The sequence below is a fragment of the Natrix helvetica genome (genome assembly GCF_964273705.1).
Source record: "Natrix helvetica genome assembly, chromosome: 16".
In the NCBI taxonomy this organism is placed as follows: Eukaryota; Metazoa; Chordata; class Lepidosauria; order Squamata; family Natricidae; genus Natrix; species Natrix helvetica.
The window spans coordinates 2,908,372-2,927,542 of NC_138563.1; the positions used below are offsets into that span (position 1 = coordinate 2,908,372).

Consider the following 19,171-nt stretch of genomic DNA (forward strand, 5'->3'; position numbering starts at 1 on the left):
GGGGGTCCCCGACTGGGAGCATCCCCCGCCCCGCTTCACCGGGAGACATGGCCGAGGGCGACGACCTCCACTCGTTTACCTCCATCATGGACGCCCTCGTCCGCATCAGCGTGAGAACCCAACCTTTTATTTGGGGAGGGGTCGGATGGATGGATAAATGGATGGAGGGATAGATAGATGGATGGATGGAGGGGGGGGGTCTTGCACAAAAACCGGGACTGCTGCAACCAAGCAGGATGGGAGGTGCCCCCCCCCTCTGTGCATTGTGTGATATAGGGGATAAAGTTGGGGGGGGGGCTCTGGGGTCCCTATGTCGGGGGGGGGAGAGAGAGAGAGAGAGAGAGAGAGAGATGGGGCTGGGAGAGGAAACCCCCCCCCTCTGCTATTGTCTCCGGTCGGGAAAGAAAGATGCTTCTTCCCCTTTAAAACAATTTTTTAAAAATGCCCTCCCCTCCCCAGGTGGGTGTTGGCTGCCCCCCCCCCCAACTGTTGGCAACCTGATTCCGTGCCCACCCACCCGCAATTTTTCCCTGGGTGTTTTTCTTCTATTCTCCCTCCGGGGCAGAAAAAAGGATGCTCTGAGCATCCGAGCACAGCCGGTGTCGCCATGGCAACCTCCTCCTCCCAGGCCGTGGTCCATCTCTCTCTCTCTCTCGCTCTCCCCCCTCCCCTCCCTTCCTTGGCTTTGTCCCCTTTTTCCCCTGCCAGGAAGGAAATGGCACCTCGGCAGCGGGTGGGCACGGTAAGATGCCTTTCTCCCCACCCCCTCGCCCCTGGCCCCCCCTCACTCCCGAAACCCATGCTTCCCAGCCTGGCTTTGGAAGATGGGGCCACGGAGGACAGGGGTGGGTGGGGCTTGGCCAGGATGGGGAGAATTTGCCGCTGGGGGGGAAACTTAAGGGTCCCTGGCATCGGTGGGCGCTTGTGGGGGGGGGAGCTCAGCGTGGGGGAGATCCCAAAAGAAGGGTAAGAGGAGGATCCCAAAATGGATGTCCTTGAAGGGATTTGCAGGCAGGGACCGGAGGACCGGGCAGTCAGCCAAGCTGTTTTGGGAAAGGAGCCGGGGAGGGGGGGATTTTTCATGCGTGGCGATGGAGGAAAATTGGAGACGGGGGTCATATTTGGAAAGCGGCCTCCCGTCTGCCCTTAATCCTAGACAGAACCCAGGTGGGAACAAGGAGAAAGTCGTTTTTAGATCTTTGGGGTTGGGAGGGAATATCTTGTCAGATTCATTTTTCTTCTTCTATGGAGAGAGAATGAGGAAGGGAGGGAGAGAATAAGAGAGAGGGAGCGAGAGCGAATAAGAGAAAATGAGAGAGAGAGAGAGATGGAGAGAGAGAATGAGGAAGAGAGGGAAAGATGGAGGGAGAGAATAAGAGAGAAAGAGAGGGAGCTATGGAGAGAGAATGAGGAAGAGAGGGAGAGAATAAGAGAGGGAGTGAGAGAGAATAAGAGAAAATGAGAGAGGGAGCGAGAGAGCGAGCTATGGAGAGAGAATGAGAGAATGAGGAAGAGAGGGAGAGAAAGAGAGGGAGAGAGAGAAATGTTCTTTTTTTCTGATTGATTGCCTGCACTCCAAAGAGTCTCTTGAACTGTAAAATTAATCAGGGTTATTCTTAGAAAGCCAGGATGGCGTCCTGATTACTTCGTTGGGTTTATTGGGGTGGGGGGTGGGGAGAACTGGGTTTAGCTCCAGCAAATGCCCAAAGGGATTCTGGGTTGCAAGTCCCATCGTCCTCAGCAGCTGATCTTTCGCGGTTTGCTGGTTTGGTCAAGGTTTGGTTTAGACAAGGCTAGAAAGTGAGAGGTGGGAATTCTAGTCCTGCCTTAGCCCTAAAAACCATCTGCGTGACCTTGAGCCCATCCATCTCTGCCCAACCCTCCTTGCAAGGTTGTCGTTTTTTGCAGGGGGGGGAGAAAATAGCAGGAGGAAGGAGCATTGGATACATCCACCACCTTGAATGACTTATAAACATCATAAAAGCAGGATTACAAATGCATTAAATTTTACCAAGACAGCTGATCCGATCTCCTGCGTGCAGATACCAAAACAGAGCAGAAATTATTTGCAGAAATGGCTTTTTCCCCCCCTCCTTCCAACCTTGCTTTTCTCCTCCCTTCCTTTATTTAATTTTCTTCCTCTTCTTTTTTTTTTTGCAGACGAGCATAAAAAATATGGAGCGGGAACTGCTGTGCCCCGTCTGCAAAGAAATGTACAAGCAGCCTCTGGTTTTGCCATGTATGCACAACGTCTGCTACATCTGCGCCACCGAAGTCCTGCTCCAACAGGGTTACATCTGCCCGGATCCCACCTCGGAGCCCACCTCCCCAGCATCTACCCCAGCCACCCGGAGTCCTCGTTTAGGGCGCCGGATCGTGCCAAAACCAGAGCGATTGGACCGGCTTCTGAAATCAGGTATTTTTTGACTTCCCGAGAACATGAAGCAAATTCCTTGTCCCGACAAAAAACTATTTAAATAGGAGCCAGCCGTGTGCAGCAGCTGCCAAAAAAGCCAACACAGTTCTAGGCTGCATCAACAGAGGGATAGAATCAAGATCACGTGAAGGGTTCATACCACTTTATAAAGCCTTGGTAAGGCCACACTTGGAATATTTGCATCCAGTTTTGGTCGCCACGATGTAGAAAAGATGTGGAGACTCTAGAAAGAGTGCAGAGAAGAGCAACGAAGAGGATTAGGGGACTGGAGGCTAAAACATATGAAGAACGGTTGCAGGAAATGTGTATGTTTAGCTTAAGAGAAAGAAGAACTAGGGGAGACATGATAGCAGTCTTCCAATATCTCAGGGGTTGCCACAAAGAAGAGGGAGTCAAGCTCTTCTCCAAGGCACCTGAAGACAAGAAGCAATGGGTGGAAACTAATCAAGGAGAGAAGCAACCTAGAACTAAGGAGAAACTTCCTGACAGTTAGAACAATTAATCAGTGGAACAGAAGTTGCCTCCAGAAGTTGTGAATGCCCCAACACTGGAAGTCTTTAAGAAGATGTTGGATAGCCATTTGTCTGAAATGGTGTAGGGTTTCCTCCCTAGGCAGAGGATTGGACTAGAAGACCTCCAAGGTCCCTTCCAACTCTGCTATTGTATTAAGTCGGCTAGACATTTATAGAGACACGGGAAAAGCAGGGAGAGAAAGGAAAATACGATCTCCAAGGAAAGAACAACCTAAAAGGAAAGAGAGAAATAGTGGGAAGCAAAAAAAGAGGAATCCTAGGGAGGGTTACTCAAATAAATCAAAGAAGAATGATAGGGGAAAGCTAGAAGACATACAAAAGGGGAAAAGAAGAAGAAGAACCTTCTTTGTCAATCTCCTAAATAACATATTTCTCCTTTGTAATCATCATCTTTTAAACGACCCCATAATCCCTTGTGGGGTGGAGTCCGGGCAACTGAATAGAGCTAGCAGAGTATTTTAATGGCCAGATGCCTTTCCTGTTGCCAGAGCGGAGTTTTGTTTTCAGCAGATATATCCTCATTATATATGCCCAGAGAGAGAAATATCTGCCTCTCGGCCACCGTACACTCCCTATTTCTCCTTTGTAATCGTGTCCCCATTTTCTTTTCCAACCCAGGTTTCGGCACGTATCCCGGCCGGAAACGGGGTGGCACCTTGCACCCCCAGAGCATTCTCTTTCCGTGCCCGCTGTGCCAGCGCGACGTGGACCTGGGCGAGCGAGGTTTGGGCAGCCTCTTCCGGAACCTGACGCTGGAACGGGTGGTGGAGCGTTACCGCCACACCATCAACGTCAACGCGGCCATCATGTGCCAGTTCTGCAAGCCGCCGCAGCTGGAAGCCACCAAGGGCTGCACGGAGTGCAGATCCAGCTTTTGCAATGAATGCTTCAAACTTTACCACCCGTGGGGGACGCAAAAAGCCCAGCACGAACCGATCCCTCCGACGCTCACTTTCCGTCCCAAAGTAAGCCTCCCCTCTCGCTCAAAACGTGCCCCCAAATTCCTCTCCTGAAGACTAGATGACCTCTAAGGTCCCTTCCTGTTCTGTTTTGGGTGTCTATAGATCTATTTTTATTTCCTTGTTTTGAAGGAAAACATTCGTGTTTTCAATTCTTTGATTTGAACTCATGGTTTTATTTCTTAAGGTCCGCATCCTACCTTTAGTTCACCTTCTTTTAATGACCCCATCATCCCTTGCGAGGTGGAATCTGGGCAACTGAATGGAACTTGAGCAGATGTTCCAGTGTTTACTGGCAAGATGCCCTTCCTGTCACCAATGCGGAGGTTTTTTTCAGTAGATATATCGTATTTTTCGGAGTATAAGACGCTCCAAAGTATAAGACGCACCTACCTTTTGGGGAGGAAAACAAGAAAAAATCTGCCTCTGCCTCCCAGCAATTTGCCTCCTTGCAGCAAACAGCAAATACCCTGTTTCAGTTTCAGTTTAGCTTGATTAGCACAAGGGAAAAGAAATCTGCCTCTGCCTCCCAGCAATTTGCCTCCTTGCAGCAAACAGTCAACAGCCTGTTTCAGCTTCAGCACAGCCTGATTAGCACAAGCAGCTGATTGTCGGTTGGATCGGCCTCCCAACAATCAGCTGTTTCAGGCTGCAGGGATTGCCGTAGCCTATTGCCGCCTTCACGTGCCCCATTTTTGGCCTCCATTTTCAGCGTCCGCACACTTCGCTTTTGGCCTCCGCGCGCCCCATTTTCTGCCCGTTCTGGACGGCGGGGATCAGAATGGGCGGAAAATGGGGCGCACAGAGGCGGCAATAGGCTACGGCAATCCTAGGAATGGCCTCCTACCTTTAGTTCAGTCACTCAAAACAGCGTATACAGGTCGTCCTCGTTTAGTGACCACGCTCGGCGAAATAAAACCACCACTGAGGATCTTCCTTCCGCTTCCTTCCGCTTTAACGAAGGTCACACACCGGAGGATTGGCCGTCCAATTACTTTTTCATCAGCATTGTAACTGCGAACAAGGCGGCCACTAAACGAGGACTCCCTATAGATCATTCTCGCTTCCTGCTTTTTGTCTTTGCATGTGTCCCCTTACTGGTTGTGAAGCAACAACATTGTGGCTTCGGTTTGTCTCCTTTGCAGGGTCTGCTGTGTCCCGAACACCGCGAAGAAGTCACCCATTACTGTAAAACTTGCCAACGTTTGGTGTGTCAGTTGTGCCGAGTCCGTCGCACACACACGAGTCATAAAATCACGCCTGTGCTCAGCGCCTACCAGGCTCTCAAGGTGAGACGTTTGTAGAATCTCGTCTTTTTCCCCTCTCCCCCCCGCCCGTCTCCGAGTCCTTGAAGTTCAGTCGGCCCCCAAATAAGAATCGGCCCCCGTTATGCGATGTCATCCAGATTTCCAGAAGGAGGGAGGGAGGGAGAGACTGAATTCCACAGCAGCAAGGGGGCAACTCAGTTCAGAAAGGGAGTGTATGAGAAAGAGGGTGAAGACAGCTCCTTCTCAATGGTTCCCAGAATGTGTCCCTTTTCAGCACACTTTAGCTTGGCAAGATTCTGTCTCTGAGTGAAAAACGATATATAAATCTTCTTAGAAGAATCGCGGAGGGTTTTTCTTGGGTTTTGGAGCCTACTAGAGATCAGCGGTCTGTAGCATCTGACCCTCCGCCCAGTTGCTTCACTTGTTTTTTTTCTCGCTCGCAGGAAAAATTGACGAAAAGCCTAGCTTATATCCTGAGCAATCAAGACACAGTACAGGCGCAAATCAACGAATTAGAAGAGACTCTTCGGCTCACGGAGGTAATTTCGCTTTCCGTTGTTATCTTGTTCGGGTTGATCCCACGCCCAAACAATCAGGAAGATTTGGTCTACTGGTTTGGAACTTCCTTCCTTGCTTCTGCGTCCTTTGTCTGTAAAATAACGGGTTTTCATTCCCCTGCTGACTGGGGAATTCTGGGAGTTGAAGTCCACTCATCTTAAAGCATGCTCGCTGGGGAATTCTGGGAGTTGAAGTCCACCCATCTTCCCGTATTGACTGGGGAATTCTGGGAGTTGAAATCCACCATCTTCCCTTATTGACTGGCGAATTCTGGGAGTTGAAGTCCACTCATCTTCCCTTATTGACTGGTGAATTCTGGGAGTTGAAGCCCACTCATCTTCCCCTGTTCACTGGGGAATTCTGGGAGTTGAAGTCCACTCATCTTAAAGCATGCTGACTGGGGAATTCTGGGAGTTGAAGTCCATGCATCGTCCCCTGCTTCCTTCCTTTTCTCCCTTCCTTCCCCTTCCTTCCTTTTCTTTCTTCCTTCCTTCCTTCCTTCCTTAACACTGGGAGTTTTCAAGAAGAGATTGGACAATCATTTTGCGTGAAATGAGATAGGGTCTCCCGCTTGAGCAGGGGGAGGGCTGGACTAGAAGACCTCCAAGGTCCCTTTCCATCTCTATTCTGATTGAATGGCCACCGTAAGTCAAGGGCTCAATTCATTTCTGCCATCTTGGTTTATACGAGCTGGTGTTTCACGGGCAAAATTCAAATAACTGCCCAATTTCCCGGCAGGTAAATGGCACCCAGGCGAAAGAAGAGATCATAAGGCTGATGAACAGCTTAAGCGGCCTGCTGGATGAGAAGCGGTCTGCCCTGCTTAACGCAATCGAGGATTGTCGCCAAGATCGGGTCAGCCGTCTACAAACCCAGTTACAGGAACATCAAGCCATGATGGAGAATTCTGGGATGGTGGGCTACTCACAGGAGGTCTTGAAGGAAACGGATCAGCCCTGTTTCGTCCAGGCCGCCAGGCAGCTTCACCACAGGTGCATTTTCTCGCAAAACATCATAAATTGGGGAGGCTGGGTTCACTTAACGGGCATCTGGCTCGCTTAACGACTGCATGGCTCCACTGTCGGTGAGTGGGGTAAGTCATTGCGGGCTGGATTCGCTTAATGACAGTGGGATCCCACTGTCGGCGATTGCTGTAAGTCGTTTTGCGGGCTGGATTCACATAATGGCCGTGTGATTCGCTTAACAACTGTACGATCCCATTGTCAGTGATTGCGGTAAGTCGTTTTGCGGGCTGCATTCACTTAATGGCTGTCTGGTTCGCTTAACAGTGGTACGATTCCACTGTCGGTCACAACGTTCGTAAGTCGAGTCAGATGTGATTTGATGGCAATTTTTAACCGCAGGAAAAAGATGATCAAATCAGGTCTGAGTCGACTTAAGGCTGTCATGACTTAATAAGTAGATATTCTGGACCCAATTGTGGTCGTAAGTTGAGGACTGACTGTACAAAGAAAACGTCTAGCTAGTCCTCTGCTTACGAGAATTCATTTAGTGACCATTGAAAGTAACAATGAGACTGAAAAAAAAGGATGGTTTTTCAGACTTAACGGCTATTGCAGCTTCCTGATCAAAATTCAGAGGCTTGGCAACTGACTCATATTTACGACGGTCGTAGTGTCCCCGTGTGTGTGTGTGTGTGTGTGTGTGTGTGTGTGTGTGAGTGATGTGATCCCCTTTTATGACAAGCAAAAGTCAACGGGGGAAGCCACATTCACCCCGGAGCAAGAAAGGATTTTAAAAAAGGCTCAAAATTCACTCGACAAATGCCTCACTTAGCGGCGGAACGTTTGGGCTGGATTGCGGTCGTACGTCGAGGACTACCCGCGCAATATAAATGTGCGTGTATCTCTCCCGCAGCCAAGTGAAATGATGGTTATTGTAGTCAGAGGGCAAATTTCCCCCCTGATTCTTGATTTTTTCTTTTCTTTTTTCCTGCTCTCCTCTCGACTGCTCCGTCTTTCCGACAGGATCCTCAGAGCGACGGATTCCCTCCAGGCCTTCCGGCCAGCGGCCAGCACCTCCTTTGGCCAATTCCAGGTGGACGTTAGCCGAGAAGTGAAGCTCCTTACAGACCTCATTTTTATTAAAGGTGCGTAAAATCGCCTTTTTTGAATGGTGCTTGGCCTTATTTCGGGAAACGGGAAGGATTTTATTCCTCCCAGCGACCACAAAAAACTTTTAATTTTTCTCCCCCAAATTAAAATTAGTAGCCGATTGGTGCCTTTTCTGACAGAAGTGCCTTAAAATCTACCCCCGTTTCTATGGCCGCCATCCTCTTTTTTTCAAGTCGGTCCTCGTTTAGCGACCATTTGCAGCGACGGCCCGTGACGAGAAAGTAACTTTCCTCGCATTGAAGGACTTCTCAGGTCTTGTAACGCAAAGTAAAATGGCGAGGAAGATAACGAGCGCGGGCCGCATTCTACTTAGTGGCTGCCTCGTTTAACGGCCCTGTTGTTGGTTCTCATTGCGGTCACTAAACGAGGATGACCTGTAAATGGCAGGCATGCTAATTGTTACTAATATAGTTTCTGAGTCTTTTGCACTGGCTTGTAAATTCCTATGTAGATAAGTAATTCCCAACCTTGGTGATTTTAAGATATGCAGACTTCAACTCCCAGAATTCCCCAGTCAGTCATGTCGAAGTCCACCCATCTTCCCCTGCTGACTGGGGAATTCTGGGAGTTGAAGTTCACCCATCTTCCCTTGCTGACTGGGGAATTCTGGGAGTTGAAGTTCACCCATCTTCCCTTGCTGACTGGGGAATTCTGGGAGTTGAAGTACATCCATCTTCCCCTGATGACTGGGGAATTCTGGGAGTTGAAGTCCACCCATCTTCCCTTGCTGACTGGGGAATTCTGGGAATTGAAGTCCACCCATCTTCCCTTGCTGACTGGGGAATTCTGGGAGTTGAAGTCCACCCATCTTCCCTTGCTGACTGGGGAATTCTGGGAGTTGAAGTCCACCCATCTTCCCGTATTGACTGGGGAATTCTGGGAGTTGAAGTCCACCCATTTTCCCTTGCTGACTGGGGAATTCTGGGAGTTGAAGTCCACCCATCTTCCCTTGCTGACTGGGGAATTCTGGGAGTTGAAGTTTACCCATCTTCCCTTGCTGACTGGGGAATTCTGGGAGTTGAAGTCCACCCATCTTAAAACTTGCTATCTGGGGGATTCTGGGAGTTGAAGTCCACCCATTTTCCTTCTTGACTAGGGAATTCTGGGAGTTGAAGTCCACCCATCTTAAAACATGCTATCTGGGGGATTCTGGGAGTTGAAGTCCACCCCTCTTAAAGTTGCCAAGGTTGGGAATCGCTGCCGTGGATCAAAAGATCTTAATATCTCGAGAGTTTCCCACAACAGGAGTGCTAATTTTGTAGTGTGAGCCCCTCGGGGCACGTACAGTGTTGTTTTTTGTATGTGTTGTGTGTCTGTGTGGCATGACCCGTGGACGAGCGGAAAGACCGTGGAGCTTGGAACCGTCGGTGCGGTGGTGAGTCCACCTTGGCCCCCCACCTCCTCCGCTACCTGTCCCTCACCTGCGGACGGGGCTCCCAAGATGCTTTTCGATGCTTTGATTCCCGTCGCTTGTATCGTTTTAATCCTCAGGGTCCCCAGCCAACTTCCCTCTTTCCCTCTCGCCCGGCTGCGATCCATAATCCACGGCCAGCCCCAGGTTTGAGCCACAGCGCCTGCCCACTCCACGGCCCAATTATCTCAGGTGTGCTTGGCCGTTGACCCGCCCATCTGTCACACGGTTGTTAAGTGAATCCGGCTTCCCCCTAGAAACCGCCAAAGGGGATCGCACGATCCTCGGACGCTGTGCCTTTCCTAAATACGGGTTCTGTTGCTAAGCGTCTGAATTGTACCGCCACAGGCGGACGTCCGAGAAACTCCCAACGGCCGCTAAAACGAGCATTTGCAGGTCGGGAAGTGCCTGTAGTTTTGGAACAGATTGGTTTAGGGTTGATTGAAGGGGACGCGGTGGCTCGGGCTTGTCGATCAGAAAGATCGGCAGGTTCGGTGGTTCGAATCCCCAGCGCCGCATAACGGGGCGAGCTCCTGTTCCTTGTCCCAGCTTCTGCCAACCTAGCAGTTTGAAAGCACGTAAAAAAATGCAAGTAGAAAAATAGGAACCACCTTTGGTGGGAAGGGAACAGCGTTCCGTGCGGCTTTGGGAGTTGAGTCATGCCGGCCACATGACCACGGAGACGTCTCCGGACAGCGCTGGCTCTTCGGCTTTGAAACGGAGATGAGCAGCGCCCTGTAGAGAGGGGAACCTTTATCTTTTTAGGGCAGGACGACCGCTCCCAGGACGTCCGGCGGCCCACGGGAATCCTGGTTATTTTGGCTCCCACGGGAACCGTGTTGGAGACAGAGTTTAATTATGGTTTCCCGCCGGGTCGAAGCCCATCCACCGCCCACCCCACGGCCCACTCCTGCCCGGTGCGTGGCTGTTGACCCCTCTGCTTTACCTCTCTTTGTTTATAGGCTGGGTCTGCTGCTGAGACATCACCGCGGTTAAAGCCGAGGCAAGTCACGTCCCGCTTCACCGATCCCGTCCCTCCCCCATCCTTTCCCCCTCCCCCCTTTCTCTTTCTTCTCCTCCTCCCCATGGATCTGATCCCGCCCTTCCGTTGCATCCATTCCTGCCTCTCCCTCCTCAACAGACCTCGTTTTTGGGACCTTCTTCTCTGCTGATTTCAAACCCTTGTTGAAATAAACGTTCTAGTCCTCATGAAGGCCGAGAGAGCCTCCGCGAGGGCTTAGAATGCCGGAATGCTTATTTGCACCAAGAGTTTCCGATCGAGAGCGCTCTTAACAACTTTTCCGACCCGCCATAGCTCCCCGCAATTCCCTTCCGAGGCCTCTCTCTAATTTTTTTGCAAAACAAATCATGGCTTATCATTTTGTCGAAATTTCTGTTATTGTGGATCGGTTGGACTGAACCTGGGTGTGGGTTTGGTTTATGGAGGGAAGGCCAGAGAATTGCTGAAGAGGTATTTAGAATAGAATAGAATAGAATAGAATGTTTACCCATTATCCTCTCCACCAGCAGGGCCATGCTAGGGGTGCATTACGGGACCTGTAGTTCCAACAGAACCTCCTCCTGTACGGCGCGAGTTCCAACGCCTTTAGTTGCTTGCAGATTTAATCAGATGGCTGAGCAAAGTGCCTTCGCTTAACCAGCTAAAGGCACCCCCTAGGTGCCAAAATAAGCGTACTTCTAATCATCATCTGTTGCTTCTAATAGCAGCTGGCTGACTTCCGGTAATCCGTCGTTTATCATTCGTTTATTTAGCGTAGGGCCCCTACCGAGATCGTGCGCTTCCCACTAGACTAATTTAGTTTAAATAAAGCGTAATGAGAACGGGCGTAAGTGTGAAACATGGCCCTAAGACACTCTTTTCGATGCTGTTATAACGTTCAGCAGTCACTCAGTCGTACATTGAGGACTCCCCGTAGTTTTGGAAGGAATTTATTTGGAACAAAACAACAGCCACCTAGGGAATCCGGCGAGAATCCTGGAAATTTTGGCCTCTACAGGAACCGTATTGGAGTTGAAAGCATAAATTTTGGTTAGTTTCGATGGTCTCCCAAATCAGAACTCCTTTCCTTTATTTTCGGCATCTCTCCTCCCGTATCCTTGCACCATTCTCTCGTTTCTCTCACTCTCCGTCTCTCTCTTCCCTCCTCCGCCTCTTCCCCTGATTTCCCCCCGACTTGCACTCAGTCTCTCTTGTGCCTCCCCGGATTCTTCTCAGCAGCTTGCCTGTCCCCCACCCTTGATTCTTGTCCCCTCTCCCTCTCCGATGTTCCTCCGCGGAACGCGCCCGTTCTTTTCTCCGACCTAGTCCTGGTCGCTTGCGGTCAGTCTGCCGAGCGCGCGCCGCTCCGCCGCGCTCTGACGTCGCGCCCCTTCCTCTCTCCTCTCCCGTTGCAGCCCCGGAGGCTCCTGTGATCGACACGCAGCGGACGTACGCCTACGACCAGATCTTCCTCTGCTGGCGCCTGCCGCAGCATTCCCCAGCCGCCTGGCACTACACGGTGGAGTTCCGGCGGGCCGAGGCCAAGGGCAAGGCGCTCAAGCTGTGGCAGAGGCGGGAGGAAGTCCGAGGCACCAGCGCCGTTGTGGAGTACGTGGACACAGATAGTGTTTATGTGCTGCGCGTCCGAGGATACAACAAAGCTGGCTTCGGGGACTACAGCGAAGATATCTATTTGCGCACACCGCCTGCACCTGGTAACCTTTCCCTCGTTTTCCTCTGTAGAGACCCAAGTCACTTTTTCCAGGGCTGTTCTCACTTTGAACGTGTGTTACAGTGGTGGGTTCTTCGCCCCGTCGCTACGGGCCACACATTCTTTCGTGCACATGTACTGCCCCTGCGACATCCAGCTGCTTGCTTTGCGCGCGGGCGCAATTGGCTGGTTGCTTTAAAAAGCGGGATAGAACGCGGGCGGGGGGCAAACGAGCCACCATACTGTCAACAGCTCCCGGCTACTCCGGGATGCCCGTACCGGCCAGAACCCACCACCGGTGTATTTACTGCAACGGTATCCATGCTGTTGTTTAGACTTCAGTTCCCTGAGTAACATTGGTTTAGTGACCATTGGAAGTTACAACGGCATTGAAAAGAGTGACTTTGGACTGCTTTCACGCTTAACAACCATCACAACCTCTCCGTGCTCGCGTGCTCAGAATTCAGACACTTAACACCAATGGATGCTTCGTATTTATGACGGTCCCGGGGTTACGTCGATCCCCTTTTGCCACCTTCGGACAAGCAGCCTAAACGGGGAAGTGAGATTCACGTGTGCCTAGGGGTAATTGCTTAAGGAAGGTTGTAAAATGGGGCAAAAGCCATTGAACTATCTTGCTTAGCAACGGAAATTTGCTGCTCCCTTGTGGTCATAAGTCCAGGGCTACCAATAGCTGCTTCTGTGTTGCGGCATCCCCGTGAGGTTGGTATTGCCTTCCCAGCTGTTGCAAATGTTTCTTTTGTGTGTTCTACATTGGAGTCTCGTATGGTTTAGGATCTTCCTAATTCTCGCAGCTCCTGTCCTCGTACGGTTTAGGCCCTTCCTAACTCTTGGGCTTCTTGTTCTCATAGTTTAACGGCAAAGGTTCCCCTCGCACAGGTGTGCTAGTCGTTCCCGACTCTAGGGGGCGGTGCTCATCTCCGTTTCAAAGCCGAAGAGCCAGCGCTGTCCGAAGACGTCTCTTCCTAATTCTTTGTTCCTCGCTTTCTTCTCCCATCCCTCTTTCCTCCCCAAAGTGCTCAATTTCTTTCTGGACAATCGGTGGGGTTTCAACCGAGAACGCCTGGCCATCAGCAAGGACCAGCGAGCAGTCCGCAGCGTTCCGGGACTTCCCATGCTGTTTGCCGCCGAGCGTTTGATGACCAGCTGCCATCTTTCTGTTGACCTGGTGATCGGCGACGTGGCGGTCACTCAAGGGCGCAGCTATTGGGCCTGTTGCGTGGATCCCAGTTCCTACCTGGTCAAGGTGGGCGTAGGGCTGGAGACCAAGCTGCAGGAATGGTTCCAGGTGCCTCAAGACGCAACGAGCCCCAGGTGAGCAAATATTCGGAAAGAAAGAGAAGGGATGAAGTGTAGAACTTTTGCTGTCCCTTCAAGAAGTTGTATTCTACCTGTTATCCTTTCCCCCCCCCCCCCCGGCTCAGGTACGACCCGGATAGTGGCCACGACAGCGGCGCTGAGGATACCACCTTGGAGTCTTCGCCACCGTTCGCCTTCCTGACCATCGGCATGGGCAAAATCCTCCTTTCCCACGGGGTGTCGCTGACCTCGCGGGATCCTGGCAATTCCACCGTGCCGTTGCCTCCCCGCGTCGGCATCTGTCTCGACTACGAGCACAGCAAAGTGACGTTCTTCGACGCCGTCTCCTTCCGCAGCCTTTGGGAGTGCGGGGTAGACTGCTCAGGGCCCGTCTGCCCGGCCTTCTGTTTCATCGGAGGCGGTGCTTTGCACCTTCAAGAGCTGGTGGTCAGCCGTCAGGAACGGAAAGTCGCCATCAGCGGCTTCTCGAAGCTGGACTGAACTTTGCCGTCGGCCGATTCCAAGCATGTTTTGGGGAGAGGATCAAGCAGCAGAAGGGGGGACCTTGGGGTCTGGAGTGTGCGCGGGTGTTTCTCCAGCCCCTGCTTGCGGGGGGGAAAAAGAAAAGAAAAAAATATCTCAAGATATGGGGTGGATGAGCAGAGGTTTTTGGCAATAGGAACAGGGCAGAGCATATGTTGAGCAATGCTGCCCTCTAGTGGATAGATGCACTTCCAACAAATAGACTGTTTAAATTCTGATGGTGGCGGAATTCCTAGCTCCCCCTCCCATCCCAGCTGTGGGGACGGAGAGCAACTTTCCCCCCACAGTCGCCCCACGTGGGGCGATTTTTTAAAACTATCCAACATCCTTTCTCTGTTTTGTTCTCATCTTCTTCAACGCACCCCATAAACTCCAGATTCCCCCCTCCCTTTGCGCTCCTGTCTGGGGCAAAAATCTCAATTGAGAAAAGATAAATACAACACACAAACACCCCCACAAAAAAAACACCTTGTTTGGAGCATGGCTGAGTTTGGAATGGCTTCTAATGCCTTTCTCTCCCCCCCCCCCCCCTGCCACCACGTTTTATGTTGAAAAAGATTTTTTAAAAATATTGTGAAACGCCATCTCGAAAACGTCCTCTCCTCACCTCCGTCTCTTTACTCGTTAGGTACAATCGGTCCCGCTGTACTTCCCACGTAGTCATCCTTTTCAATTCATCTCTCTCATTTTTTTTTTTTTTAAAAGTCCCTCGTCACGCTCCTCAAGTTCACCGTTTCTGCGAATCGCCCCGTAACTCGTTTTCGTAATTTTGGCAACTTCCAATTTTTCTTTGGTTGCGAAAGAGCCGGTTGTGACACGTGCCGTGTTATCATCTCTCAGAAATCAAGAGCAGCTGGGAAGATAACCACGTTTTAAAATTTTCTTAGTGTTCCCTCGCCAGAGTTTGCTTCTTCAGAGGGTCGATCCCCCGGCGCGACCAAGTGTCGATCCCCCGTCTGAAGCTATCGCCGCAGCCCCGCAAATGGTTTTCAAGCGGATTTAAAGTTTTGCAGCTAAAATTTCCCGGCTGAAAAGTCAGCGTGAATTCCCCCCCCCCCCATTCCCTAACCGGGAATCAAGATTAACCCCCCCCCTTTTTTTTCTTCTTCTTAAAACAATGGTAGATTCCCTTCCCCAAAAGTTTCCTTCTCGTAAAACTGAACACAACCAAGTCTTCGTTGCGTGTCACTTTTCGGTTTCTTTTACGCCAAAGCTGATTTGACATCCTGAATTTCTGGTTTAGCTCGGGATCCATTTGATCTTCCAACTTTGGAAAAGCTGGGGGGGGGATTGGCTCCCCCCCCCAAAAAAACAAGGATTTCAATGGATGTTTTCTCATCTCCTCCTGTTGTTCATTGTAAAAATGCAAAAAAATAATAATATCGATCCTAATGGAAATTTGTCGGATTTCTGCCCCCTCGGAAGTTGTTTGTGATGTGAATCCTGAACTATGTCAGGCCGGATCCTGAAGGACGTGACGAATTATGCCATAGATAGTCTTCGATTTACGACGATTCTTTTTTAACGACTTTCCAAGGAAAGAGGTGACTTTTGCAACCACTCCACGATGACGTGATTCAAGAAGTTGGCCAACTGGCATGCATTGACAACGGTGGCAATTCCTCCGAGGAGGGGCCATTGGCGACCGTCCCAGGTTTCGCTTAACGACCACGGGGGATTGGCTGAACGGCCCAGCACCCCAAAAAAAAGAAAAGAAAAAGATGCCACTCGCTTAACGACCGGAATGGAACTTCCGGTGGCCGTTATGGGTCGCAAGTCCACTCGCTCGCTGTGAATGGACGCCGCGCGAGCTTTCCCAGGCTGAACTGAGCGCAGTTCAACAGGTGGAGAGCCCGTGACGGTTAAATGCACAGGAGATTTGGTTCTTATGTCTGCAAAAGGAACTGTTTTGTAAGTGTTGAGGTGTTCTGTGAAAATATGGTGCCTGGTAGAATGCATCCTCCTACCCAAAGCCCTTTCCCCTGAATTAGCCCTGTTTTATCAAACTTCCTCCTTGGGGCCCTTTTTAAAATTATTTTTTGATTCCCAAGGAGAGCCATGCTAGATAGTGTGTTGGTGTTGTGACGGATTTTGTGGTTGCAAAAAGAAAGGGGGCGTAACGGAGGCCGGCGTAAATCCCCGTGGGGGGGAGGGGCAAGCTCGGTGGAGATTGGAGAGATCGCCAAGCTATCTTTCTCTGATCCCGAGGCGGCTTTATTTGGGCAAGTATAATCCAAGCACAGGTGGCGAGTTCGAAAATCCAGCGACACCACAACAATCGCTGCAGAGTTGGCCCCATGGGGGCTTGGCGGACTATTGCTCCATCCACCTCTCCCCCCTAATGTCGTCCTTTTTATAAAAAAAAATCATTAAGCCTCCCCCTCCCTGCCCTTCTGAGTCCACACTGAGGACTAGAATCTTGCTTCTATCACGTCGAGCAATCCCCCGGCTTAGGTTGAAAAAAACAAAACTGGACCTAGGGATGGAGAGAGAGAGAGAGTCTTGATGGGGTAGAAACTTTGCTACGTTCTTTCCCTCCCTCCCTCTCTTCTTTTTTTGTTTCTCCATTTCTTTGGCCAGATTGTTAAATTAAAAAATAAATAAAACAAATAAAAGTTTTAATCGTTGATTTGGGTTGACTTGAATGGAGGTGTCATTCCAATCCAAGCCAGTAGAGGGCGCCGTGACCCTAAAATCCTACAGAATAAATTCCTTTTTTTAAAAAAAAAAAACTTTTTTTTCCTCTTAAGAAATTTGAGTTTGGCTGCTGGGAAATGGTTGAAGTTTTGCTTTTCCAGGATCGTTAAGTTTTCTGTCTTGTTTCCATGTCTTGGTTAAAGCTGTTTGCTGCTGCGCGCTGCCGTTGAAAGCCACTCAACTCCCTCCTGGGACTTGTAGTCCGTCTAAAGTTACCGTTGTGGGTCTGATATCCCCTCTGCGTAATGTCTATTTTGTAATATAAATGAACAGTGGGGAATGTTATTTGTTCGCTAGCCCAAAACAACTGGGTTTTGAGAAGGGAAGAAAAAAGCAGTGGCTGCTACAATTCTGGGAATAATTCAATTTGTACATTGGAATCAATTCGTTCATTCAAATTATGTCCTGTCCATAAATGGACTTCAACTCCCAGAATTCCCCAGCCAGCATGGGTGAACTTCAACACCCAGAATTCCCCTGCAAACAGATGGACTTCAACTCCCAGAATTCCCCAGCCAGCATGGGTGAATTTCAACGCCCAGAATTCCCCTGCAAACGTATATGGACTTCAACTCCCAGAATTCCCTAGCCAGCATGGGTGAATTTCAATTCCCAGAATTCCCCTGCCAACTTGGGTGAACTTCCGCTTCTGGAGTTCTGCCAACTTAGGCGGACTTCAGTTCCCAGAAGTTACCATTCATGGGCTTGAAAAGACACACTATTCTGATTTTAATCTTCGTGGGATATGGCATAAACCTACCATAAATCTAATAAATCTAATAAATACAGAATAATCTTGGGGGGGGGGGGAGGTGATGTTCTCTGCAGGCTGATCTCCATCTCGGATCTGTTTGCAGCCCGTGTGGCATGGGATGCCAAGCTGGGCGCCCTCAGTCTCTGGGCCGAAGGACTAAATGCCCCTTGGGCTGGGCCAGGGACTTTCCTGCAGGGAGATGAGATCCACCAACGTTGAGGGTTTGATCCTGCCAGTTGCTCTCATTTTTCCTGGATTTGGGCCCAAAGCTGCCGGGAAATGTTCCTCTGGATTGCCTTTGGCTCGGGTGGCAAAACGATTGTGGATTTTGCACACACACACACACAAATACACACATTCCTGCTTTGCCAGAAGGAAAAAGAGAGAGAAAGAGAAGAGGACATTTAATTATGTCTTGTTTCCTTGTACATGCATACACAAACACACACACACACACACTTTTTCTGCAGCCAAAGCTTTCCCTAACACAGAGTTGGAAGGGACCTTGGAGGTCTTCTAGTCCAGCCCCCTGCTTAGGCAGGAAACCCTACACCACTTCAGACTATATAATATATATTTTATAATAAACAAAAGCGCGCCAACACTTTTCATTTCAGACAAATGAGCAACGCTTTTCATTTCAGACATCTTTTTTTAAAAATAGTTTTTATTGAACATTTTCAAGTTTAAGAAAGGGGAAAAAACAAGAAAAAAATAGAAAAAACAAATACAAAACAGATAAAAACACAAAACACCATAACAATGCAAGGTAATTTTACAGCTTCCCGTCTCCGCCTGTGTATTCTGCTTTTTATTCTATTATTCCTCCTCGTAGGTTTTAACAATTCTAATACTAACGCAATAATTGTGTTGTAATAGAACAGTGTAATCAGATTTTACGTACATACATTTTCCTTCATATTATAATCAATAGTTTTTAAAACTTTTATTTCTTGACTTGGGTTCTATTCTCCAGCCACTTATATAGTTCTACTCCAACATCTTCTTCGAGATTTCCAGTGTTGGGGCATTCACAACTTCTGGAGGCAACTTCTGTTCCACTGATTCATTGTTCTCACTGTCAGGAAATCCCTCCTCAGTTCTAAGTGGCTTCTCCTTGTTTAGTTTCCACCCATTGCTTCTTGTCTTCAGGTGCCTTGGAGAATAGCTTGACTGCCTCTTCTTTGAGGCAACCCCTGAGATATTGGAAGACTGTTATCCTGTCTCCCCTGGTCCTTCTTTCCATTAAACTAGACATCCCCAGTTCCTGCAACCGTTCTTCATATGTTTTAGCCTCCAGTCCCCTGTTCATTGTCCGCGATGCGAAACCTGCAAAGTTCCATCTTGGACATCCGACGTGTCATCAGGACGAAACTTGACCGGGGAGTGCCTAGTCTAGGAAATGTGACGTGTGTCAATATTAATAATAATAATCAACATTCTTGTGGCCGATGATGGACAGCCATTCTCCAGCCTTCAAGTCTGCTTCCTTGTTACTCAATTGAGGATAAACCTCGGTTTGGCTTGCGGCTTTGTTCCGCCGTTCGGGTGGGGCAAAGCGAGTGGAAGGGAAGCATCCTGTTTGAAGGTCACCCGTCGGCCGTAAGCCGAGGACTAGCTATAATTTGCACAGGAAACCAGGCCTTTGGGACGCCAGGACTGCTTTCCGCACAAATGTACAGCTTGTTCTCGGTTTACGACGGGAGTTGTGGCCCGCCAGTGGAGCTGGCAGCCGATTCGGACAGTGAGGACGGTTGGGGAGGAACCTGGGCCAGTCCTGGAGTCTGGGGAAGGCTCTGAGGAGGGCTCTGCGTCAGAGGCAGAGAGGGGGCCAGGGCCATATGC

The 19,171-nt window shown here is 49.8% G+C and overlaps 1 protein-coding gene across 1 annotated transcript; it reads left to right on the top strand.

Moving 5' to 3' along the window:
- The first annotated feature begins 34 nt into the window (after positions 1–34).
- On the top strand, positions 35–16,505 carry TRIM46 (tripartite motif containing 46). The gene is made up of 10 exons (XM_081968165.1): positions 35–110; positions 2,161–2,416; positions 3,589–3,935; positions 5,075–5,218; positions 5,641–5,736; positions 6,494–6,747; positions 7,744–7,865; positions 11,717–12,016; positions 13,050–13,347; positions 13,458–16,505. The coding sequence occupies exons 1-10, from the start codon at positions 48–50 to the stop codon at positions 13,831–13,833; spliced, it is 2,256 nt and encodes a 751-aa protein (XP_081824291.1). The 5' UTR covers positions 35–47; the 3' UTR covers positions 13,834–16,505.
- The last annotated feature ends 2,666 nt before the right edge of the window (positions 16,506–19,171 follow it).